Consider the following 26,338-nt stretch of genomic DNA (forward strand, 5'->3'; position numbering starts at 1 on the left):
GTTTCGATTCACAAATATCTATGACGTCATGACAGTGTGTGTATGATGTTGACAAAATGGCCGGCATCAGAGGTATGACAGTCTTCTCTCAGATAATGTTTAATAATTCCATGGCTTCTTCTCGCTCCGTTACAATCTAATTCCAGTATGTAGAAGTGACAGCATACCATGACATTCCACTGGGAACCTGTAGATTGAATCTATTCTCAAAATGAATACCGGTCCGTTTTACTCAGTGAATCCACCCGGGTGTAAACAGACAAGTGCTCGATCACCTGACTTGTTTCATTTTGACAATTAACTAACTTGACATTTTAACAGACCTGGACAATCTTTTCATTTTCAAGGGTATGTTTATCCTGGCTGCACATGTACATAGATTTACTGGTCAGTATTAAGCATAGTTTAGTAATAGTGACATTTGTTTGGATTTATTCTAGGGTAGAAAAGGGAGAGTATCACAGTATCATAGACAATGTTCTCAAGTTTCATACCTTTGTAGTGGATTGTCAGTGCTCATATATATTGATTATGTAAAATCTAATGCCATAAGCAATCATGCTATATTAGTTCCACCATTTACAAGCCAGAATAGTGAAATAATGATGTTTGATAGCATTTAGGAACAGCCCCTTTAAGAGCCAGAAATTCCCCTAACCCTGAAGATGCCATTTGCATTCCTTACAAACTAAGTATGATTAAAGGGATAGCACAAACGTACATCACAGAAAATGTAACCAACCAAGCTGTTGTTCCAGTTTGTCAATGAAATGTTAAAGGCATCATCTGATCCTGATCATTACCAGGAATCTAGAAACAATCATATCTATCTATCTATCTATCTATCTATCTATCTATCTATCTATCTATCTATCTATCTATCTATCTATCTATCTATCTATCTATCTATCTATTTTTTTTGAAAGGTTAGAGATTATAAGGAATTGATGACTGATGAAACTGTCAAATGTAAAGATTTGTAATTAAATATGATACATTTTGATTCTTGTATTTTGGTGTCATATAAGGAAACATGTAACATTTAACTTTGAATATGTTGAACCAGGAAGTGATTTTGTATGGTTCAAACAGTCCCAAATTAACAGGAATCACAGAGTCCAATATATTTAGATATTATGCCAAAATTAGAAAAAGACTATTGAAATGGTTTCAGTCTTTTAGATATTGATCTGTGCTCATTGACAGTCACTTAGATTGTGTCTTATTTGTTGCAAATGTTTTCTTTTTCATTTGCTGTTAACTTGGCCGTTGCTGTGATTAGCGTAAGTATGTTTTTGATTTTCTTAATATAGGGATTCTTGGTTTTAGAGGTCCCCAGGAATCCATGAAGATTTGGGTTAGAATTGATGTTCTGTAACCCTTGCTTGATGTAAGAGGCGCCTAACAGGATCAGATGGTCAGGCTTGTTAACTTGGTTGACTTGTGTCATTGTATTGCAGTTGCATACATCAATGTTCATGCTCGATTATTTATAGACTGCAGCAGTATGGCTGCAATATTGCTGAGTGAGGCACAAAACAAGCAGCGTTCGGCTCCATGTCTGTTTTGATCATTACCTTTTATTTTGTGCCGTCACAGTTTTTGTTGATCTTGTGGATTGGGTCATAAAGCTGTGATGGCTTTATTGCTCAACCAGTTGTTAGCACAATATATATAGCCTGGCAGAAAACTTTTCGTGATTGTTTTGTCTCTTTACTGAAAAAGTACAGGTAGGAAAGTGCAGTTGTTTTCTAATTTGGCATGATGCATTACCATTGTAATTGATTAATTGTTCTACTATTGTGAATTTCGAATTTCATGAATTGTGATTTAATATAATTTTTTGTTGTCTATATAAGCTGTCATGTCAGAACACAATAACATCTCAACTGTCAAGGAGACTACTAATTGGAACATCCACCTACATGCAAATATGCATGGTGTCATTACCAGTGAAAGACAAAAGGGGTCATCTCAAAATCAGATACATCACATTATCAAATGATCCGTTGCCTTTTAACATGAAGCAACAGTGAATACAAGGTAGTATTGGTGATCATGATAATTTTTTTAAATGCCAAAATAAATGCTAAATAATGGTCAAATGGCAAGGATTGTTATAAACATTAAAGCTTGCAGATGTTGATTGTTGTCAAGGTATGAATCACAAATCATCTACATCAGACTGGTCAGAATCTGATTCATCCTCATTATGTAGAATGAATGCTTGGATGGTCTCTTCTGTAAAACTTCTAATACTCATTTTCAATTTATAGAACATGTTCGAAGCAGACTGCCTACCAATTAATATTCAATCTCTTGTGAACAATTTTCTTCTCATCAGGCAACTTAAATGTTGTGTTGTAGCAAACCTTTCCCTTGATATCCCCCCATATCATGCTGATAGGATTCAAATCACAAGGACACAGAGGGAGTCAAAGATCTTTGTAACCAGCAGCCTTTACATCTATTGTCAGTTGCATATGACGTTGGCAGCTTATGTTGTAAGACAAACTCACATAAAAAAGGTTTTGTTGCTTGATTCTATCAAGCCATTCAGTATATTCAGCTTTTCGGGAACTTGATGATGGAGACCGATCGGCAGAATCACGGCAACTGTGAAGTGTTATCCATAAGAACCAATGACTTGTCTGTGATCATTTGTTTTTCCATATACAGTAAAATACTTTTATAATGAACTACAACTGAAATTAGTTCGTTATGCATAACAACTTCTAAATGCCGATAGAAGACATAATAAGCCTCTAGTTTTTGCATCAAGTGACCAAACACCCCCACAAAATTGTTTTCTGCCAGGCTATTGATGCAGTTCATGCAGTTCTTGATATAGCTGTAAATATGTCTGATGATGGTATGAATCAATGGTCCATCATGCCTTAATCCAAGCATGATAATAACCATTATGCTTGATGCTTGTTTCAGCATTACATCCAGTGATCATTGAGGGGTATAACATTTTCTTTGTAATTTTGTTTTAATTCTCTTATATTAATCATAACCACAGTCTTTCTGACCGGCTCAGTAGTATTGTTAAATGAGAAGTTGACCATTCTGCCTCAGTGTGTCCTCTTACCTTCACAGGTTGATTGGATTGGCATTCACTGCAGCAATTGGGATCACATTCTTACTTCTAGGATGTGCCCTTCCACAATTCAAGTAAGTGTTGTCTATCACATCACTTCCCTCTGTCATAAACTGAACCCTTTGGGTCTCTAAGGGGAGATTAATTGTTTTCTCTATCTTTACCTCAGAATGCTGAGTGATGATTACATGCTTATAGTGTATATAAAGGCTGATTGATTATTGAGTGTCTTCATGCACTGAGATCATGGGTTGTTGCTCATTCAGTCAACCATTGGTATTCAGTCATTGACAGTCCTCCCTGATACATCTGGAATACTCTAGCATAATGTTCATAAACCAACTCGTGTACGGCAGAGATTTACCTGTGAAGGTCCATGCTAGAATATATTTCTTCAATATTCATGCTGTCATAATACATGACAGTTGAGGTCAGGTGGTCATGTTTCCAAATGTGCAGATCATTGCTCATGCTGTTGGTCACTGGTTTGTCTGGTCCAGACTCAGCTATTTACAGAACGCCTCCATATGGCTGGAATATTTACTGAGTGTGGCGTGAAACTAAACACAATCATTTTCTGAGCTGGATGAGACTTTAGCAATGCTGCAATAAATAGTAATATAGTTATGATCATGGTATCATCATTTTAGAAGTCATATTTCACATGTTCTGATTTGTGTATTTACGAAGCATTTATATGGACAGAATGGGATCTGATTTCAGTTGGAAGTTTTAACTATTTGAAATACTGATGATTGATTTGTCATTGTTTTGCATGTCACTAACTCATTACATATATATACAGTTTGGCAGGTTACAGTTTGGTGGCATTTTTTTTTGTTTTTCCTTGGAACATTTTGGTGTTAATCTAATGGTGGGGTGGGCTTCGTTTCTGGAGCAGAACTCAAAAACCGTTCTATATCTTTCTGCAAAACTTGGTAGATATGTGTGGCAGACCCCAATGTGGTGCCTTTTGCTGCTTTATTATTTTTTCCATTTCCATGGAAATGTTTCGGACTTCGTCTCAAAGTTAGGGATGGGCTTCATTTCCGGAGCAGAACTCAAAAACCGATCAATAGTTTTCTGCAAAACTTGTTACATACATGAGTCAGAACCTAAAGTGGTGTCTTTTGGTATTTACAGGTTTTTGTGATATATCATTTTCTCAGTTTCCTTGGAAATGTTTCGGACTTAGTTTCAAAATGGAGGGATGGGCTTCGTTTCCGGAGCAGAACTCAAGAACTTCAAAATATCTTTTTGCAAAATTTGGCAGATATGTAAGGGAGACCCTAAAGTGGTGTCTTTTGGTATTTACAGGTTTTTGTGATATATCATTTTTCCAGTTTCCATGGAAACGATTCTTACTCAGCCTGAAAATGGAGGGATGAGCTTCGTTTCCGGAGCAGAACTCAAAAACCATTCAGTATTGTTTTGCAAAACGTGGTAGATATGTGTGGCAGATCCCAAAGTGGTGCCTTTTGCTATGTATAGGATTTTGTGAGTTCATATTTTCTTGGTTTCCATGGAACCGTTTCGGACTGAGTCTCAAAAGTGAGAGGTGGGTTTCATTTCCGGAGCACAACTCAAAAACTTTGTAATATCTCTCAGCAAAAGTTGGTAGATATGTGTAGCAGATCCCAAAGCAGTGCCTTTTGCTCTTTACGGGTTTTTGTGATTTATTAGTTTCTCCGTTTCCATGGAAATGTTTCGAACTTAGTCTCAAAATAGCGGGCTGGACTTTGTTTCCGGAGCAGAACTCAAAAACCGTTCAATATCTTTCTGAAAAACTTGGTAGATATGTGTGACAGACCCCAAAGTGGTGCCTTTTGGTTTTTACAGGTTTTTGTGATTTATCGTTCTCTCGGTTTCAAAGGAAACGTTTCGAACTTCGTCTCAGAATTTAGGGTTGGGTTTTGTTTCTGGAGCTGAACTCAAAATCCATACTTTATTTTTCTGCAAAACTTGGTAGATATACCAGTCAGAAGGTGAAATGGTGCCTTTTGCTATTTACAATTTTTTGTGATGGATCATTTTCCCAGTTTCCTTGGAAACGATTCTGACTTGTCTCAAAATGGAGGGATTTGCTTGGTTTCCAGAGCACAACTTGAAAACTGTTCAATATCTTACAGCAAAACTTGGCTGATATTTGAGGCAGACCACAAAGTGGTGCCTTTTGCTATTTACAATGTTTTGGTATTTTTATTTTTCCAGGTTTCCATGGGAACAGTTCTGACTTAGTCGCAAAATGGAGTGATAGGCTTCGTTTCGGAGAAAAACATTTGATATCTTTCAACAGATATTGGCAAATATATGAGACAGATCTTGAAGTGGTGCCTTTTGCTGTTTACAGATATATGGCATTTATATTTTTCATGACTTCCATGGAGACGATTCAAACTTAATCTAAGAAAACATCAAGTAGCTGTCAGATTATTTGTCCTTTCAAATATGTGGGGGCCGGGGGGATATGTCATCTTCTGATGACTCTTGTTAGATTCAGTAGTGGAGTGTAACAAAAAGTACAGAGACTAAATTTACTTAGACTGATTGAAGTGGTAACTGTCAAAGATACAAGCGGCTCATCAGCTGACATGATGGATGTGCATATATTTGTGGAATTCATCATTGTAACTGCCTGTTTTCCCTACTTCAGCAACTGGTGGCCTATGTTTGTGCTGTTCTTCTACTTCCTGTGCCCAGTACCGACAGTTATATCCAGACGACTGGCCAACAGTTTTGATTCTGCCAGCAGTGCATGTACAGAGCTGTGTATCTTCCTCACAACAGGCATTGTGGTGTCCTCCATAGGACTGCCTGTCATTCTGGCACACACCGGGATTGTGAGTGTTCCTAGCTTTTATAGGGACTGTTAATGATTTATGGCTAATGGGGTGGTGATGACGATTTTTATGGAGAAGCATGTACAATGTGGATGACACCCCATTAAAATTTATGTATAAAGATAGAGACCCCTACCCCTCTGCATGTATTGTACAATATTTGCCATCTGTGCACATCGGTCTTTTCCGGATCAGAACTTTAAAACTGTTCAATATTGCTAAGCACATGGATCGATCTGGTGGTGCACGGGGCCTTTTGGCAGTTTTGGATACCTGAATAAAATATTTTGGCATTTTCATGGCAACAAGTTTAACTTAGACTGAAATTGCTGGTAGTTCTCCTTTCTGGAATAGTAGAGTATTTTGCCATTGCAGGGGATATTGATCACTTTGTCCTCTTGTTTAAAATTGTTATAAACAAAAATACTGACGCATTCATACCCCCACCCCCAGGTACATGTGTGAAAAATTGATAACTTTTACCTCCCTAGAACAAAATAGGTGATAACCCCCTCCCTTAAAATCACTGTCCATCGCCCTTGGGACACGGTCATGCTTGATGGTTTTACCTCTTGGTGTCCTCTCATGATAAGCTGCCATGCTGTCTGAACATGTGTTTTACTAAATTGTCACACTTACAAAATATGTAAGTTTGACATAATACGTAATAATAACAAACATGAAAAAGCTGATGTGTTGGGAATTCTGATTTATTGATGGTCTGAATATATAACCTCTTTGTCCAAAACGGACATGTTTGCTTTCCCACTAAACTTCAAGTGTCAGACACTACAGTTTTGCTGAGTTGTACCCTTGGTTGTGTCAGAATCTGTTGATTTTAGGTCAGAATCAATGTTGTGTATAATGTACATTGAATCAAAGCATTACCAGTAAAATACCACTTTCTGGTATATATGACATAACAATGTTTTTTAAGTCGCCGATAGCAAATAATTGATGGTAGAAATGAAATACATTGATAGTATGTTTGACTATCACACAGAGACATGAGATATTGCTGGAATATTGTGCTAACACTGGCATAAAACTAAACTCAAATGAAATGGTTCAAGGAGATAAAAGCTATTTCAATAGTCAATCACAATAGACTATCGCTGTTTCAATAATTCAATAGCTATTATCCCTCAATAGACACCCCTAATATGGGCTTTACTCTTCTTTACGGTGACCTATCTTCATATGACTGAGGAATTGTTCAGTGTAGCATAAAACCTATGCCAGATTTTGGCACAGTATTTGAGATCTAATGGAGTCCTTCCTTTATTTCAGATTCAGTGGGGAGCATGTGGCTTGGTGCTGTCTGGAAATGTGATTGTGTTTCTCACAATATTGGGCTACTTTTACATATTTGCTGGCGATGACTTTGACTACAGCATGTGGTGATACCTCTGTAAAGGGAGATAACCACATTTTGTTAAGTTATAAAACCTCGGTGCATTAATGAACACTTTACATCAGTGCTCAAACAAAAGTGAGCAAGGACTAAGACCCAGAATACCTTCATGAGAAATAGAATAGCCCTTTCCCACAGAGCCGGAGCAGTTTATTCGTAATGAAGGGTTGAGGGAGGGATGTAATTTGTTATTCAAGCTTTGATATACTAATGTGTAAATACTGATATTCTGAGAGAAGAGATATATGAACTATATACTCTTGCCAACATCATAGTTTTGGTTGTATAATGTTACTTACACAAAAGTGATGGGAATATCTATTTGTGACAGAAATATTCTGAAAATGGCAACATAAATGTGACAAGGATTGACAAGCCTTGATAGTGACAGATCAAGAAATACCTAGGCTAAACCAGTGATTGAAATAATTTTTCAACTCAACCTGACAGCCGGGCTGGTGGCCCATAAATGTTGCCTGCCCATCTTGAAAGTTGCCTGCCTGCCTTAAAGTAACTCTCTCTTTGATTGGTTCTTATTGAACCATGTTTCTACAGATATCCAATCACAGCGTAGCTTACTAAGCCAGCCAGTTTTAGTGTCCTATCGCTATCTTCCCTGGCGGAAGAGGTGTCCATGTATAGTTATGGAATATGCTTGTTGCTTTCATTAATCTTTCTTAAATCAAAATATGACATGACAATTAAAATGGAATGATCGTCCTGAGAGCGAACTGAAAGAAGGTCAACCTTAAAATTTTCAGCCAGACAATCGGGCTGGTGGAGAGAATTTCCAGGCAGCCCGGCTAAAAATTTACCGGCCACAGGCAGTCGGGCACGCCATTATTTCAATCACTGGGCTGATTAATGACTTCATATATAAGTGCTATCTTTGCAATATCCGAGAGACAACTATTCTTTCAAGGCATCCTTGTTAAATGTAAATGCTTTGGCACCAAGAAATAAGATATTAAAAATATCCACAATATAATGACAGTATTTACATTAGGTACTTACCTCTTACATTCATTTTCAAAATATGAAAATCTGGTCTCCTTTGAGGTATTTTTAAATATAATATCGGTATAGCTGAAAACTTTTAAGCAAAGAACCCAAACAAAAGTCTTAGTAACTCTGACTTTTTGACTCAGTGATGTCATCAGAGAAAAGAGAGTTGCCCAGTGGTTCAAGCTGTTGACTGTCATGCTGAAGGTCCGAGTTGGATTCCAACATGTGTACATTTTGTGATGCCCATTTGAAGTGTCCCACAATGATAGTGCTTGTATATTTCTAAACAGAAATGACCCACTGACCGGAGGAGATTTATTACAAATTTGTTCTTCTTTTGTTCATATGTTGCTGTCTCTGTGTTAACAAGCATGCCATGTGTTTTCGAAGTGTAGAATATCAACATGGTAAATTTTCTTTCATTTCTCATTTCGATTTTTGTTTTTAAAACAGCTAATAAATTTTTTCTGTTGTAGTAAATTATACATAAAAAAAAATGCATCAGATATCAAAATATGTAACAGTTCATCAACGCATCATTGGCACAGATTAGCATGTACTGATACAAATTGATACTTTGTGAAAAGAGGATTTGAACAATTGTTTTGTAAGTACCATATTCTAAGACTTAGGTACTTCTTATTGCCTTCATACCCTTTGTTTTTATCCTTGTTTGTCCGTGTTTCTTCCTGTCAGTCAGAGTATATACAATCAACTCTCGATGCTTCCATCTCTCTTCAGTCTGTATCTCCATCACAAACTTTGTGTCAGATTTTTTTTATCAGGACTTTGTATATATCAGTCATAATTTCTTTCCTGAATGTTAATAGAGTTTAGACCTACATTCAAAATTGACATACATTTCAATCATGAAAACAGTGTTCCTTGATTGGATGCTATTTTTGGCATCATGACTTTTGACCCTGATTCAAAACGAAGATATGGTGGTCAAGGGTATGTATCATGACAGAATTTAGATATTCTGGATAATCAAGGATGCATTGGTTGTGTAATAATATATCTGTTTAGTAAAACCAGTACTTGGAGAGGCTTTTGTACATAATATGAACAAGTTCAATGTGTCATTTATGAACAGTAATAGTTGTACTTATCAGAGGGTGTAAAGTGATTTTGAACATTTTGTTATGTTTCTATAATAGACATTTCAATTAAAAGTAACTATTCAAGTAAGGAGCTTGCATGTGCATTTAGAACTGATTTAGGGAGATCATTTCTTAGAGCAAGGTGCTGGGATAACCAATCCTTATAAAACGTCTAGGCGTTACGCCAGGCAGTATACTTCCATTACAGTGTCAGGCCACTGTGAAAATTTATTACATGTACTGAATTTTCTTTTTGAAAAAGAGACACAGAGCTTAACATTTTGCTAGTAAGTGCAAATATGTACTTGAATGGTTCATGACAAAGACATCTGAAGTGCTGACAGGCTACCAATAGAGAAACCTTATTCTCCACTGCATGTATATTGCCCTCAGTCTGGGGCAGATCAAGAGGTGAAGCATTTGCCCCTAAACGTACTTCATTTCTCCAAAGTGGAGACAACAGTATCACTCTTAGCTTTATGTTGACAGGAGGGGGTGAAACTAATTTGTTATGGCCACTGTGTGGAAGAAATAATTTGTTTCTTGTGTTCGTTGGAGTGTATGTTGTCTTTTTGTCAGTCTGCATGTCTGGATGTGAACTTTCCGTACAAAATGTAATTTTATATTTAGTGAAACCTCCATCTTTTTACCCAGATGTGAATAATAAACATTGAAGACAAGCCTTAATGCTGCCACATTTTTGGCAGTCACTGTTAGGTGTTTTACTCCAGTTTGATACCTCTGTGCACATATTGTGTGATATTGAGATTAGGTTTTAAGCCAGTCAAATTTGTTTTCTGTTTTTTATTGATTTTCAATGTCAAGATGCCAAAACACTGGAGGCGGAATACAGAAAATTAAGTCTGTTTGGGTTGAGTCTGTCTTGTGTGTAACTTGAAACATAAGTTGTTCAGAGGAGGCTTATAGTGTATTATTTTATGTTGGGTGTCGTGATGAACTAGAAATATATTGGTTTTGTCCATTTTAAAGTAAAATACATGGGTGAGGTAGTCATAATTACATAATCAGATTGCAGAGTCTCTTGTATATTGCCTATGTTAATGCTTAATGGACAGGCAAGTTTCCAGATATTTTGGTTTAGGACAAGGGGATAGATGTTTAGTTGCTTGAGTGGTATGAAATATTGCTCACTAATCCATTAGGGGGTGAATATCTTTAGGAAGGGCAAAACTGACTAAGAGTCAGTTCTGTATGTAAGTAGAGAGGGTATGTTTACTTGTTTAAGCATTTCATAAATGTCATTTAAGTCATCACTTATACTCTTACAAGTTATTTTTAACATGAAACATGCTGACACAATATTCATTCATTACTTAAGTCAGTGTTACTGCTAGCGACAGTAAGAGGTGAGAAATGGGGAGAGCTATCTTTTCGTACCTCACATCATCATCATCATCATCATCATCATCATCACATTAAACTCAGTGCTTCGCTTTCCAAGATTCAAATTGAGTAATATTTTATTAACATTCTTAAAAACAAAGCATGGTATACATGACAGAATTTAATATTTGAATTTAAAATTTGATGGTAATTTTAACAGCTGACGTACACCCATGCATGGAGTCTTAATCTGCCATGAATTACTGTGCCCTTACATGCATATACACATTCTGGTCACATGAAAATAGTATTAAATTTATACCCATGAGCTTACAATAGTTTATTGTTCTATTTCAAACCAATGGTGTAGAAACAGGCTTACATATGTATAGTACATCCCAGATGTTGAAAGTAATGGTACAAAGGGAGGTCTTGTCCTCCTAGACAATTACCCGGAACCTGCAGCATGAGAAATAATGAAAAGCTGAGAAACTCCTGGGTTTCAGGTAGATGGTATCTGTGTATAACTTGTGCCAATATTGTTTCATTTCAGTGATTTTTCTTTCTTCCATTTATCAGAAGGGTTGGTTGCATCTGCCACAAATACAGTCACAGAGTGTACTTCCCTTTCTGTGTTCATGAACAGGTTACATGAATTGCCAACCATGGTTACAATTCTTGAACAGTTTTCTAAATTATTTTTTGAAAACAAGTTTGTTTTTTTTATTTTTCAGTTATTTCTATGCCTCATTATACTTTGTAATTGTCAGATTTGACAGATGCTTTCAATTTCCAGTATTAATGTTGGTATGTTGATGGGGAGGTAGTTGGCACGGAGTAAAAGACTTGTTCAAATTTGTTTTGATATATTATTGCATTGTCATCTATTATCAATGCAGTTTCAGTTTAGAAATTTTATTATACCAAGTGTGCTTCAGCATCTTAGTATACTCCTCAGTATGATGGTAGGTAGGTAGGGTTTCAGGGGACCTTGGGCCTTAATGACTGTGATGGCCATTTTCCAGAGTTACATCCCTTGATGTGACTGGATCCTCTGATCACAAGTAGAATCCCAGTGACATCATTATCACCCTTTGTTTGTGGCAGTGTTTGTGGATTTCAGTGTTTGTTCAGTTGTATATGTATTCTAGCTGCTGAATTTCTTTAAGAGATCATGATTACATTCAAGAGAGACCAACTCAAGGGGTGAATCAGCACCTGCCACCTGTTACTTCTGTGAAATCCTATGATATTGACAGTTAGTGTTCAAACTGTTTCTAACCAATTGAAAGGATGAATGGAAATGAATTTTCAGAATGGAAAAAAATATGCCTTTTAATTTAGCAGTGTTTCTGTTTAAATTTTGTGGAGTCAGTGAAATTGCAATATATTCTCAAATAAGTTGTTTCATCATTTGTTTCGCTCTAACCAGAAAGGGAACAAAACGAAATAGGATGACTGATTGAAACTTGTAATGATTGCTAGCAAAGATGTAAAAGAACCACTGTTCTACTGATAGACAGTTTGTGTGTGTACCATGTTCATGAGTACAGGTCAGACCAACGAAAGCGTGTAATGTACTCTCCCACCAAGTTTAAATGTTTTCTAGCTGGTGTGTGTGCATTACTACAACCTGATAATGGCCTTTGCTGCATGTCAAGTACACAATTAGCTTGTGAAATGTGGCTCAAGTGGTGGCTAGTACTACCTGGACTTTGAGTTGAGGATAACCCAGTGCCAATATACCGAATCAACGCAAAAAGTCAGTTCTTGTCACAAATACACAGGTATTGTCTGATATTTCTGATGTGAATTGCATTTGTATGGAAAATATTTATCCAGGTCATGTTTACTACCCTGCCGATACCAGGAGTAACCTGAAACCACTCTCCCAGCAGAGGAGAGTATAAAAACCATTACCTCATCAAAAAGTGTTTTAGTGATACACTTGTACATGTCCTGTCATGTGAGTCATGCATCAAGCAAAGATCTGATAAATGTCACTGTTAATGTGTTAGCATGTGTTGTTTTCATTGGATTGAAGGTGAAGATCAACATGATATTAACTGTGTGTTCAGTATTGAAGATGGCTTGAATGTATGTATTTTGGTTTGCTGTATTTCTGGTTCCAGTTTCCCCATTACTCTTACATGTCAGTTTCAGTAATGTGCGGATCAGAGATGAGACTATCTTAAACTGAACTTCAAATTTACATGGATTGATAAGGGTTGATTGGATGTAGTCATGTCGCACGGTTGATGCTGAAATGCACACTAACACAGTGTTGTGAAAACTTATGTGGATCACCAACATACAAACAGCCAATGTCCTTAGATCAGAATAGGAAAGTCATGTACATTAGGAGTGACACAGTGTGTAGTCGTAAGCTATGTGAATTGGGGCTTAGTTTCAAAGAAAATTCATTGAAAAAAATTAAATATTTTTAATGAATGAATCAACTACCCTGATAGAACCACAAATATAGTTGCCTTGTTAGAACCCCAAAACAGTAGTTGCCCTGTTAGAACCCTAAAATAATAGTTGCCCTGGTACAACCCACGTATAATATTTGCCCTGGTAGAATCCCAAAATAGCCGTTGTCCTGTTAGAATCCAAAAGTAATACTTGTCCAGACGGTTACCAAAGTGCGATGTTAGTAGTCAATGATATAGAACCTACTTGTCATTGTGAACTTGTTACCAAGCCAAAGGTTGTCTTGATTGTCTTCGCTGCAGGAGGGAAATCCCATGTACCACTCCTTAATGGACATGCTGACGTAGAAGTGACACAAAAGTTACCAACAAGGATGTACAAGCTTGTTGCTAAATCATTGTCCATAGGTATCTTGAAACATGCAGAGGTTTTAATCTGCAATAGATGCTGTTTTTGAATACCATGGTTTACACTGTTTTCTTTGACTTTCATGACAAAAGATAGTTGGGATATATCTGCTGTGGCATGTTGTCAGTGTACTTGATTACTGCAGATGTTTCTCAGAGGAAACATTAGTGTGAAGTTACTTTCCACATTTCTCTTGGCCAGTCTGTCTTAGTGCTGTCTGTTCCTGTTGTATGAGCGAGTACCTTTTGATGTCTGTAAAGCTTTGATGTTGGAATCAATGGCAGGTGATGCTGTGGTTTATTTTCATTTACTTTGATTTTGAAAAATTATTAACATACTCAGTAAGGGCTTTTGGGGGCCTGCTGGAAGTGTCACATTTAAAACTTTGTTGAACTGTTTAATAATATATGAAACTTGTCCAGACAGGTTTAAATGATTGACTGTTACATTTTTTGTTCTCTCGGACAAAGAATGAAAAATACTAATAACTTCAGATATAACAAATAGCAAATGCATGATTATGTTAAATTAAATGCACATTAACCTTGGAAAACTTCTATTATCAGCCTTGTGACACATTTCATCTTTACCCCAAGGATGGATTTATGAAGTAACAGATGTCTAGATTTCAACTTTAAAATTCCAAATATATCTTTAAATTATGGAGATCCTGTAGTTGAAAGATAAACCCTTTTTCTCCTTTCAGACAAGCCTCAAATGAATCAGCTGCACACATTGTTTGTTTAGTAGTGAATGTGTATTATTTATATTGTCGTCATCATCATCATCATCATCATCATCATCATCATCATCGATTTAGGCATAAACATGACCATTTATTTCATAAATTATGAAGCTGTCAAATTCACAAATGACCTGTCATTGTGTTTATGTTGAACAGTCTTATTTGTATACAACTCATATATTCAGTTTCTGATTAGACATGAAACTTGCTTCCAGACTTGAACCAGTGTCCATAATTTTTCATCTTTTTGCTGTAATGTAAACCTAATGTCCGTAAAAGACCTTGATACCTTATTAGGATAACACAATACCATATGATGGCACACACAATCCATATATGGCCTAGTCTGATGACCTTCTGTGGTGTGTGTTGCCATTTTGTTTTTGAAAGAAGTAATGGACTTGATAAGTAGAAGAATTGATGTTGACCTGTGTCAGTAAGTGTTTGATGTTTGATCAGGACTTGTGATAAGTGGCAAGATGTCTTGTAGGCTGTAAAGTGCTATAATTATGAAAACCCACCCTTGTTAGTGTAAAGGATCTCAGTTGTATCATGTACAGACTTAGTTTACTGCATGTATATATGAAGTTTACCATGTTTATTTTGTAGTTTTGTGTCTCTTTTCTAAGCTGGAGCTACTGTCATTGTGAATATCTGCATGTTCTTTCTGTACAGAATAAAATCATTGTTTTCAAGTATATCCTGTTTTTGATGCCAACTGTCACCCTGGTGACTTGAGACAGACTAGAACCCAAATACAGAAGCCAATGTTGGACTTGTGTGACTGGGTTTGTGTGAAATAGTAATCCCAGATAAACACTTGGTGTGCTGTGAAAAATATGTTAATCATGAGAATTTCCCTAGTGGCTATACATCTTGACTGAATGAAGGACCTGTGGCAGGCTCTGTAATGTGTTATACTTTTGTTCTTATCAGCGATGCTGTATAAGAATATGCAGCTCTGATAAAATATAAGGGGCTTCAAATGCAGAGTTGTGCTCCATACTCACTTGATCGTGGGATGAAACCTCAGAATAATGACTGCTTACGAGTACCAGGTCAGTTTCACCTGTCATTAACAATAGGGCCGGTAGGTGAGTTATTAAGTGGTGGTAAACGTCCTACACTTGCTCCGGTCTAGTGAAGTCACATATTTAGTGGCTGCACAATTTGGATTAGAACTGGTGCTCGAATATTCACTTGTCACCAGAAATCTGGTACTGGAAGCATTTGCACAGGGAGCTGGGAACCAGGAGAAGACTTGTTAGACTTCTATGGAGGATCTATGGAGAACTGCATCACAGACCTATCTCTAACATCATGCAGCCATGTTGGATGAATTCAGTGTACTGTTTAACACAATGATTAATAACCCATATCACTCAGTAGATGAATAACCCAATGCTTCATAGTTGTGTACATAAAAATTTATTACAAAATCAAGCTAGTGGTTACCACGACAAAAGTTCAGGCAACGTTAGCTGTTCATCTGTACAGATGTTTAACCACCTTACAGATTGAGGAACAAATCCATTTGCAAGTACACGTAATACCACTCAGTGTGTTATTGCACATAATAAACAGCTACAGGAGTTTACAGTTGAGTATGAATTATGTCTAACAGGAACCATGGAAAAAAAGGTGCTTGTATTAATTGGTATGATAATCCATACACAGAAGTTGTCAGACGCTTTACTTTTATTCAAAGATCTAAAAAGTCAGAAGGAATGTGTAGTCATAAATTTAATGGAGTCATAACGTTCTGTCCTTCAAACAACAACTAAACATGGTAGTCCTGTAGTCCAGTACATGTGTCCTGACCACTTTCGCTACTTTTAGCTATTACAGACAAAAGGCAACACAGATTGGTTTCGTACAGGTGAACACATTGTACCTGTGTGGAAGGACACCTAAGTATTTGGTTCTAGCTTACACTTACACCTATGGTTTTCCACATTCCACATCTGTTGTGAAGAATATTCCCATGAAATCAACAAGACTCCAAGGGATTCACTGCACTTGTTTCTGACAAACACAACATATTTGTCATCAGAAGAAGTCCAGATCTTCTAATCCTTCTTTCATCCAGATGGTCAGCCTTCTCTTGGACATTTCCAAGATTGTTGCCAGTCGTGTCGAAGTGTGTGTTGAGGTGTTGATGGTGTAAACTATCTGATCTCATCGGGTGGCTGTATCTTATATGCTGTGTCAGACTGTAGTGGACGCTGTAGCGGATGAGCCAACAGCTGTGCCATGTAGTCATGAAGCTTCGTGGGGTTTCGTGATATCTCAACAATGTATGACAACCCCTTACAGTCTAGGTCACACAATGTGTTGAAAGTTTCCTAGGATATAAACATTACATTAAATAATAAATAATACAGTAAGAAACATCAGCAGTCTTCAGGTCGATCCAATGGAGGACTACAGTTTGTTGCAGCAGTTGCAGACAACAGTAAATCAAATGGACAGCTATGAATATATTATGGATTACTTGCAAACACTATTATGTGTTACATAGTTATTTATAAGTATTTCACATAATTAGTTATACATATTAAAGATTAATAATATACTTATCATTTATAGTAATTTTGCATCTATTTCATATATTGTACTTTACTTTAATATATACTTTACTTATGTTACATGGTACGTGACATGTGCTGCCCATTTCACCTGTATTACATGATTAATGTTACTGGTGTTTGGCACTACCTTTACCACCTGTATCATCTTCTACCTGCAACATAACCACTGCCACCTGTATCACCTTCTACCTGTAACATAACCACTGCCACCTGTATCGCCCATTACCTGTAACATAACCACTGTCACCTGTATCACCTTCTACCTGCAACATAACCACTGCCACCTGTATCGCCCATTACCTGCAACATAACCACTGTCACCTGTATCGCCCATTACCTGTAACATAACCACTGTCACCTGTATCGCCCATTACCTGTAACATAACCACTGTCACCTGTATCGCCCATTACCTGCAACATAACCACTGTCACCTGTATCGCCCATTACCTGCAACATAACCATTGTCACCAGTATCGCCCATTACCTGTAACATAACCACTGTCACCTGTATCGCCCATTACCTGTAACATAACCACTGTCACCTGTATCGCCCATTATCTGTAACATAACCACTGTCACCTGTATCGCCCATTACCTGCAACATAACCATTGTCACCAGTATCGCCCATTACCTGTAATATAACCACTGTCACCTGTATCGCCCATTACCTGTAACATAACCACTGTCACCTGTATCGCCCATTACCTGTAACATAACCACTGTCACCTGTATCACCCATTACCTGCAACATAACCATTGTCACCAGTATCGCCCATTACCTGTAACATAACCACTGTCACCTGTATCGCCCATTACCTGTAACATAACCACTGTCACCTGTATCACCCATTACCTGTAACATAACCACTGTCACCTGTATCTCCCAATACCTGTAACATAACCACTGTCACCTGTATCACCCATTACCTGTAAGATAACCACTGTCACCTGTATTGCCCATTACCTGTAACATAACCACTGTCACCTGTATCGCCCATTACCTGTAATATAACCACTGTCACCTGTATCGCCCATTACCTGTAACATAACCACTGTCACCTGTATCGCCCATTACCTATAACATACCCACTGTCACCTGTATCACCCATTACCTGTAACATAACCACTGTCACCTGTATCACCCATTACCTGTAACATAACCACTGTCACCTGTATCGCCCATTACCTATAACATACCCACTGTCACCTGTATCGCCCATTACCTGTAATATAACCACTGTCACCTGTATCGCCCATTACCTGTAACATAACCACTGTCACCTGTATCGCCCATTACCTATAACATAACCACTGTCACCTGTATCACCCATTACCTGTAACATAACCACTGTCACCTGTATCTCCCAATACCTGTAACATAACCACTGTCACCTGTATCACCCATTACCTGTAAGATAACCACTGTCACCTGTATTGCCCATTACCTGTAACATAACCACTGTCACCTGTATCACCCATTACCTGCAACATAACCATTGTCACCAGTATCGCCCATTACCTGTAACATAACCACTGTCACCTGTATCGCCCATTACCTGTAACATAACCACTGTCACCTGTATCGCCCATTACCTGTAACATAACCACTGTCACCTGTATCTCCCAATACCTGTAACATAACCACTGTCACCTGTATCACCCATTACCTGTAAGATAACCACTGTCACCTGTATCTCCCAATACCTGTAACATAACCACTGTCACCTGTATCACCCATTACCTGTAACATAACCACTGTCACCTGTATCACCCATTACCTGTAAGATAACCACTGTCACCTGTATTGCCCATTACCTATAACATAACCACTGTCACCTGTATCACCCATTACCTGCAACATAACCATTGTCACCAGTATCGCCCATTACCTGTAACATAACCACTGTCACCTGTATTGCCCATTACCTGTAACATAACCACTGTCACCTGTATCGCCCATTACCTGTAACATAACCACTGTCACCTGTATCTCCCAATACCTGTAACATAACCACTGTCACCTGTATCACCCATTACCTGTAAGATAAGCACTGTCACCTGTATTGCCCATTACCTGTAACATAACCACTGTCACCTGTATCGCCCATTACCTGTAACATAACCACTGTCACCTGTATCGCCCATTACCTGTAACATAACCACTGTCACCTGTATCGCCCATTACCTGCAACATAACCACTGTCACCTGTATCTCCCAATACCTATAACATACCCACTGTCACCTGTATCACCCAATACCTGTAACATAACCACTGTCACCTGTATCTCCCAATACCTGTAACATAAGCACTGTCACCTGTATCACTCATTACCTATGTTTCAGTGCATGTGTCTTACATACCTCGCACTTGTTGTCATCAGCTACAGGTTCATGTATGTAGAAAGCATCAAGGAAGAAATAAGGGGAAGACTCTAGAAATTTCTGGGCCTGAAACACAAGAACAATATGTGGCCTTCACATGCTAGAGGCGTGGTGAAGAGAGCTGATATAGGACTTCAATTTCCTCAATTCCTTTCAGTACAGAGTTTGGGGTGAGTTACCAGCCACTCTGTCAACCATTATGAAGGTACTTTGATCAGGTATGAAAACACATTGATACAGTAGTTGTAAAGACTACAAGAACAGGTCAGATCTGTTGTCAAAACAGAAACTAGGCAACAGCAAACAAGAATGTACAACTGAACCCCTACAGAAACAATAAACTAATATTTAGTCCCACAAATAGAGTTGTCTTCTAAAAATATTTATTAACTAAATAAACAGAACCCAAACTTGGCCAAGATCAATGCTTAAATGCAGAAACAGAGGCAGTCAAGATTTGCAAAAGTTTAGATTAATGTTGGACTGCTTTTTTAATCTAATCTCTTTAGTTCTGGAAGACAACAGCAACCCTGGGGGGAGTTGTCATCCAGACACCAGCCACTCTCTCCCACGAGGTGCAGCTGGGTTTGTATCTGACTTGTCTGAGACAACCTACCTCTTTATCCGAGAAGTTGAGCTGGCACTGTGACCTGCCATAGATGAAGATGACACGGACGACATGTGATGGTGGGATAACACTCTGATCTCCCAGAACTACAGGCAGCTCAACATTCTCCTTCCTGAAATACACATCCATGGTCCTGACACATTCATGAACAGATTTGTCTGAAAACCTGGATCCTTACACCTAACTTTGTTCAAAAGTGCATTAACCTTCTTCCTTTTTGATGGTTAGAACTGATAATCATTAACCTGTGCTTGTTGGAAAAGGTGACTAAAAGGATCGGGTGGTCAGGGCTGCGGACTTGGTTGACATATGTCATCATACCCCATTTAGGTAGATCGATGCTCTTGTTGTTGATCACTGGACTGTCTGGTCCAGATTCACTTATTTACAGACCACCAACATATACCTGTAATATTGCTGCGTGCAGTGTAGAACTAAACTCAATCAACTGATCAAACATTCTTCTTTGTTTCCATGACATGCCTAGACATTTTCAGAATAATTTCCTTTGTGTGACAAACATATACTTAGATGGCTGTTGTTAAATGGTTATAACCATGAAATATTGCTTAGAAACAACAGAAAATGTTTATTGTGGATTTGAATCGTGATGTGGAGGATTAGAAGTGACACATAAGTGTCATAGATACGGCATCATCCCGCTAGTCCGCTCCCGCTAGACCGCGATTGATTATGTGTGCCGGTAGTCCGCGATGTGGCTGTTCCAGTCTCATTACTCCCTCCCTACTCTAATCTCATTACTCTGCAATGCTTTGATAGACGGTAAGTAGAGTGTGTTTTCTTAGGTAAGATCAGTCTCAGCAATGTTATAATAGATACCCTATCATGGAATTTACGGCGGGTGGTATGTTATTTTTATGATTTCCGATAAAGATGAGTATGTTTTGTTACGTACAGATTGGACACATGATGGACAGTGTGTACCGAAGATGAGATTGAAACGTCAATAAAAGCTTATGTAAAAGTTTTTTTTTGTTCCTTTTAATTTAGTTTTCCTTATCCGAGGTGTTGTCTGCATTAATCAGTTGTAGCGGTAACAGAGGGAGTAAATTATTAGAACAGCACAGCAGCTTAGCGGGCTAGCGGTACTGAATTACGTCATTTACCCGTCGCGGACTAGCGGGTAGCGGCCTAGCGGGGTGGAGTCATAGATACACCTAGGGACTCCAACTTACAGAGTGTTGTACAGAGAGGAGAGGTCGAAGGATGTACACTCTGATGTGCTGCTGTACTCTTCCAGATGATGGATGATTTCACGAGCACTGTATGTGAAATCACACACCTGAAACAGCAGCATGCAAACATGAGGCAGGTGCATCTCTCATTGTTTAAGTCAACTGGAAAGGGGAAATATTCACTAAAGGCAATTAGAAAGACTTTTGAAAACAAACTTTTTCCTTTACTGAAAAATCACTAGCATAAAACCTGAAAACAACAGACACACAGATATGTACATATTTTTTCAAGAATGCCATCAGTGGCAAATGGTACGTAATAAAACTATACAAAGGCTTTCCATGATAGAGTGGTCTGAAACAAACTCAGTTCATATACTAATTACTTTAAACTTTTTGGATCATAAATACAAGGCTATTACATACCTTGTCAAATCCATTAAATGGTTTTTTTTTTAAAGTTTCATCTAACAGTAAAACCATTAACCAAAGACAACCATTACCCAGCATGCCTCCTCCTGCATAATGACAAGTGCAAACTGATGATAGTGATTCAGTCTCGACTTGGTCTGCAGAAACAACCCAAGTGCTCTCTTTATCAACTTCAGTGGTGCAAATTTATCCCTGAAATCAGATAACACATCTTACATACAAACAAGTGAACAACTTCACTTATGGATGCATATGTGATGAGTGAATTGTAGCGTTTTTTAGCTTAAAAGCACCAATCTTTACAACAGACAATCCTTCAAAAAATATCACCACACTAATAATACAAAGGCATTACCCTGATCTTGATCTGAAGCTTAACTTGTTCATTTCTGATGACATATCAAGGCATATTACCTGAAATGAGAAGCAAAAGAAATAATCAGAACAATATTTACATGGCTACGTCACAAGAGAAAGTGATTAGCTGAGTTGGGTGTCATGCTGCTTTTGAATGGTATCCATGTTATGACACATCTGTCTTCAGTTCGAGGAAAGCTTGGTGCTATCAAACCCAGAAACACAATCAAGCCAAACACAGTTCTTGACCCACTAGGGTAGGTTTCTGGTGCCTACAAAGAAAACAAACCTGCTCAGCAAATAGCAACAGCTTCCATGAATGGGATACTCAGGGGTTCATTTTTTTTTTAAAAAGCCAACTGCCATAGGGCAAGTGACTTTAAGAAAGTAACTTGTCCTGACTAATTTTCCACTTGCCCTGATTTCATGATATAATCATGATGACATAATTCTGAAAGAATAAATAAACATGATATTTGATTTTCATGTTTACTGGACTGTGAGAAGTGATATATAGCAAAGAAAGATAATTCTACTTTATTATCAATGCAAAATTTAAAAGCTAGGATTTGATCAAACATGTTTATTTGAAACTGTAAGCAGAAATCATTTAGTAGCCCACGGACATCTAAGATATCATTATCTGATTGCCCCAGATGAAAACTGACTTGTCCCGGGCATGGGACAATGGGAATTTTTAACCCTTGATACTTGAGACCCTTGAAAAGACAGTATACTGATAGTTTGGGAGTGTTTTCAAAATAATTTTGACACAATTTCGGAGTATAAATCACAACTTAAGTGCATTTCTATTTGCATTTTTATTCTTTACACAAAGTAGTTCTACAGCTCAACATACTGTCATCAAGGTTCTGAGAGTGAGCAAACATGTCACTCTGATGTGTAATTTCCACACACCTGTCTGTCCCACTTGTGGTACCATGTCTGATAAACAGCAGAAGAAAAATTAAAGCACACCTAAAGGCTTGCATTAAACTGCTCTATTCCATTTATGAATATACATGTGTTTGTTTATGAACAAGACAAAAGTTTATTCACATGATGAGCATGCACAGCAAAAACTTCCCTCATGGAATAAGGTGAGTAAAGCTATGTAAGCTAGGAGATGAAAAAATTATTTAAAATGGTTGATGTAATGTAAACTGTAGTAAACAAGCCCAAAGCAAACATCAATATTATGGTAACAAATAACTTAAAGAACAAATAAACTCACATTTTTGGTACTCTTTTAACCATTACATGTGAATGACTTGTGGTTAGTCTTAAGCGGAACACCAATTTTTTCTTAACAAACTCATGGTTAATTAAAACCATGCACTTAAAAGTTGCCCAAAAGTCACCTCCTTCACTCTCGCCCACCAACAAAACCACAGACAGGTTATGTAACTCTGTCACCAGAGCCCTGCAGTGACGTCATATGAGGAAGGATTTTCAGTTAGTTGTCTATAGAATGTGTAACAAACTCGTCAATTTGCTGACTTCCTGATATCAATAAAGACATGCCGAATCGTTGCCATCAAATGCTCCAAGGTGTTGGGTGATGGTGTCACCATGTACAGATTTCCATGGGACCCTCAGTTTGTGCTAAATATGTTATTTTTTAGTGTGAAGCAAGCGTTGCGGAAGCCTGTAGGTATTAAATCGGGTGGTTGGACACCTACCTTGCTTCCAAGATAGAAGATACTATTAAGATTTGTTTTCATAGAGTTATAAAATCAAAACTATTTACTAATAAGTGATTGACAACCAAAAGGATTTTGCATGACACAACTTGTAACATAAGGATTTCTTCCACGGAAGCGATCAAGGTTTTGGTCGAAGTGACAATAATATTGTAGGTAGTATTACAATGACACACTTCACTTCAAAGAGTGAAATTGTAAAGTTAAATGCCAAGTCATACAAAATCCTATTGTCTATTAATCAAACAGACAATCATTTTACTACCAGGAGAAAGTAGTTTAGATTTTGTAACTCGGTGAAAACAATCCTAAATAGCAGAACTCCAGATAATTTTTCAAGCAATTGGGTATTTACTCCCATGTCTGTGTATGTATGAGTAATTGCATTTTTTTCAGGATTGACTAGCATTTTGTATAGTCCCAATAGTTAAAAGAATTGAGTACCTTTACACAGAGTTTCTCATCCTTCTTGGGTAATTAACTAAATATATAAATATAAATAGATCTCAATAGACTAAAAGGTTTTAGAAGTCATGTGACAATTAGACTAAACCCCAGACAGTGGCCACGGCTATATAATAGTATATACATGTATATATGTACATATACGCGGTTGTACAGTTTGGGCGCCATGATAAATCACATTCAAGAAAAGTTAGTTAACTGAGTAAAATATGCAAGGTATTATAGACCTATTGTGTTTTGAGTGATTCTTATGCGCTTTTTTGTACTCCCAGATTTGTAATTAATTGAGTAAATGTGATTTTTATTGGGTAAAATACACAAATATGTGCCTTATCTGGAATTCTGTAAACAGCATTTATTCTCAGAATGGCGGATGTTCCCAACAGATTTTTTAAAATCGTGGCATCATGGTCTAAAGTCAGTTTGAGAATCAATTAGATTATGGTTTGTTTTCATCAAGTTAAAGATCAAAGCTACTTCCTACTCATAGTTAAAGATGTTTTTGAATCATGACCAAAAAGATTTTGCTTGACCCTGCTTGTAACAGAATGATTTATAACCATTATGACAACGAGCAATTTGGGCACAATTGTCTATGAAAACAAGTTGTATCTCAGAAAATAAGCAAAGCAGGTGACAAAATTAAATGGCAGTAGATTATGAAAACATAGAGCTTTCATTTTCCAAAACAACTGTCACGATTGCAGGTTTAGACAAACCTGTAAACAAGAAAATCTACCCCAAGAAATGTACATGAATTCTACAGAAACCCACACAGGTATACCTCACATGACGTCACGGAGGTGCGCCACTCTGATTGGATGAAATTTCGTTCATGGGATAGAATTGTGCACCGTTGTCAAAAAGGTTGATTTAAGGTAAATAAATGTCGAAATAAATAGTTTTAATGACTGCGTTTCATTTATAACAATCTCAATAAATGATTTATGTATTTGTACCCCACTAGGGTATATACTATATGTGATCTGTATAGTATATACTTTATGTGATCTGTATGATGAAGTCACTAAGTAGTAAGGGACTAAGGGTTCCAAGATTTGTTAGTGGTCTGTGGTCACAGCTTGCTGGTGGGCTATGCAGAGTCACATCCCTTTACTACAAGGTTCAGCTGCTTGTTGGAATGAATCACAGATCCACCCTAACTATGTAACTGGGATATGAATACATGATGCCATTTAGAAAGTGGTCGAATGTAACATCAGTGAGTTAGGCTGCTGACTTAGTGTGGTGGTCACTAAGTGGGTGTGGGTTTAATTCCAGGGTGGAATGCAACCCAACAAAAGTACTACTGGCAAACAAGGATAAGTGCAGAGATTGCATTTACAAAAAGTGAGCGATGCCCGGAAATGAGCAAATCTATTGAGAGTTTGGCAGTGAGGACATGACAGAGTCTGAAGACATGGAGCTTCTTTTGCATCAACACTCAGATCGCCACTATTATGTTTTCATCAAATCAACAAATATAATGCGTTTTGTTATATATTCAGAACATGTAATTCTTAGTAAAGGAGGAGAACAAAGCATACGATTTTTTCCGGGCAGTTGACTCGTGGATAGTTCAGATCAGTAATTTCACTAATCTGATCAGCTTCATTAATGTCAGCATCTTCTTTATCACTCGCTTCCGTGTTAGATCTTCTCCTCAGTTCCTGATGATCCGCAACACTGACAGGAACTTGTTGAACGGTCGGTTCATTCTCAACTCTGATCGCTTCATCCTGCAGGACGGATTCCAATCCATAAAGTGGGTTGGGACTTGGAGAAATACTTCTGGTTTGCGCTGGTATTGGATCCATTGTAAATCACTGAAGTATAAGGGACAGCTCTTCTTCCGTTTCATGAAATAATTCAAACAGCTGGCCAAATAATGATAATAATGTCATTGGACAAAGTATTGTCAGTGAATGTCCATTGCTCATGAAATCTTTGCAAAACAACCCTTCTACGATGTTGAAGCTGTCACTAATTAAAATCACTTTGTGAGTTATCTCCCTTGAAATGTACCTGTAATCTCTAACAGAAGTTTAATCTCTTCAAAAACTGTGAATGGAGCTCATTTGTTCCGATATAAATCTGTAAAAAAATCTAAATAAATATTATCAAAGTGAAAATGATTTTTTTGTTTGATATGTTCTGTGCAAGGGAGTTTTCACACATTCCATTTC

General features: G+C 37.5%; 2 protein-coding genes across 2 annotated transcripts; one reads left to right on the forward strand and one right to left on the reverse strand.

Annotated features, from left to right (window-relative positions):
- Positions 1-3,108: 3,108 nt before the first annotated feature.
- LOC137291264 (leptin receptor gene-related protein-like) lies at positions 3,109-8,859 on the forward strand. Its single transcript, XM_067822566.1, has 3 exons — positions 3,109-3,177; positions 5,757-5,943; positions 7,234-8,859. Exons 2-3 carry the CDS (start codon positions 5,770-5,772, stop codon positions 7,345-7,347), a joined length of 288 nt encoding a protein of 95 aa, XP_067678667.1. The 5' UTR covers positions 3,109-3,177; positions 5,757-5,769; the 3' UTR covers positions 7,348-8,859.
- A 6,941-nt stretch (positions 8,860-15,800) lies between these two features.
- LOC137291087 (BRISC and BRCA1-A complex member 1-like) lies at positions 15,801-26,181 on the reverse strand. The gene is made up of 7 exons (XM_067822371.1): positions 25,700-26,181; positions 21,983-22,041; positions 21,699-21,819; positions 21,196-21,302; positions 19,988-20,111; positions 19,351-19,437; positions 15,801-16,740 (listed from the first exon to the last, which is right to left on the reverse strand). Exons 1-7 carry the CDS (start codon positions 25,967-25,969, stop codon positions 16,564-16,566), a joined length of 945 nt encoding a protein of 314 aa, XP_067678472.1. The 5' UTR covers positions 25,970-26,181; the 3' UTR covers positions 15,801-16,563.
- Between the last annotated feature and the right edge of the window lie 157 nt (positions 26,182-26,338).

This window comes from Haliotis asinina, chromosome 7, assembly GCF_037392515.1.
Source record: "Haliotis asinina isolate JCU_RB_2024 chromosome 7, JCU_Hal_asi_v2, whole genome shotgun sequence".
Taxonomy (NCBI): Eukaryota; Metazoa; Mollusca; class Gastropoda; order Lepetellida; family Haliotidae; genus Haliotis; species Haliotis asinina.

Coding starts and splice junctions, on each gene's coding strand:
- LOC137291264 (XM_067822566.1), top strand. CDS start 5,770: ATGTTTGTGCTGTTCTTCTACTTCCTGTGCCCAGTACCGACAGTTATA. Junction 5,944..7,233: donor TTCTGGCACACACCGGGATT/GTGAGTGTTCCT, acceptor CCTTTATTTCAG/ATTCAGTGGGGAGCATGTGG.
- LOC137291087 (XM_067822371.1), bottom strand. CDS start 25,969: ATGGATCCAATACCAGCGCAAACCAGAAGTATTTCTCCAAGTCCCAAC. Junction 21,303..21,698: donor TGCAGGAGGAGGCATGCTGG/GTAATGGTTGTC, acceptor CTGCTGTTTCAG/GTGTGTGATTTCACATACAG. Junction 19,438..19,987: donor TCAACTTCTCGGATAAAGAG/GTAGGTTGTCTC, acceptor CTTGTGTTTCAG/GCCCAGAAATTTCTAGAGTC.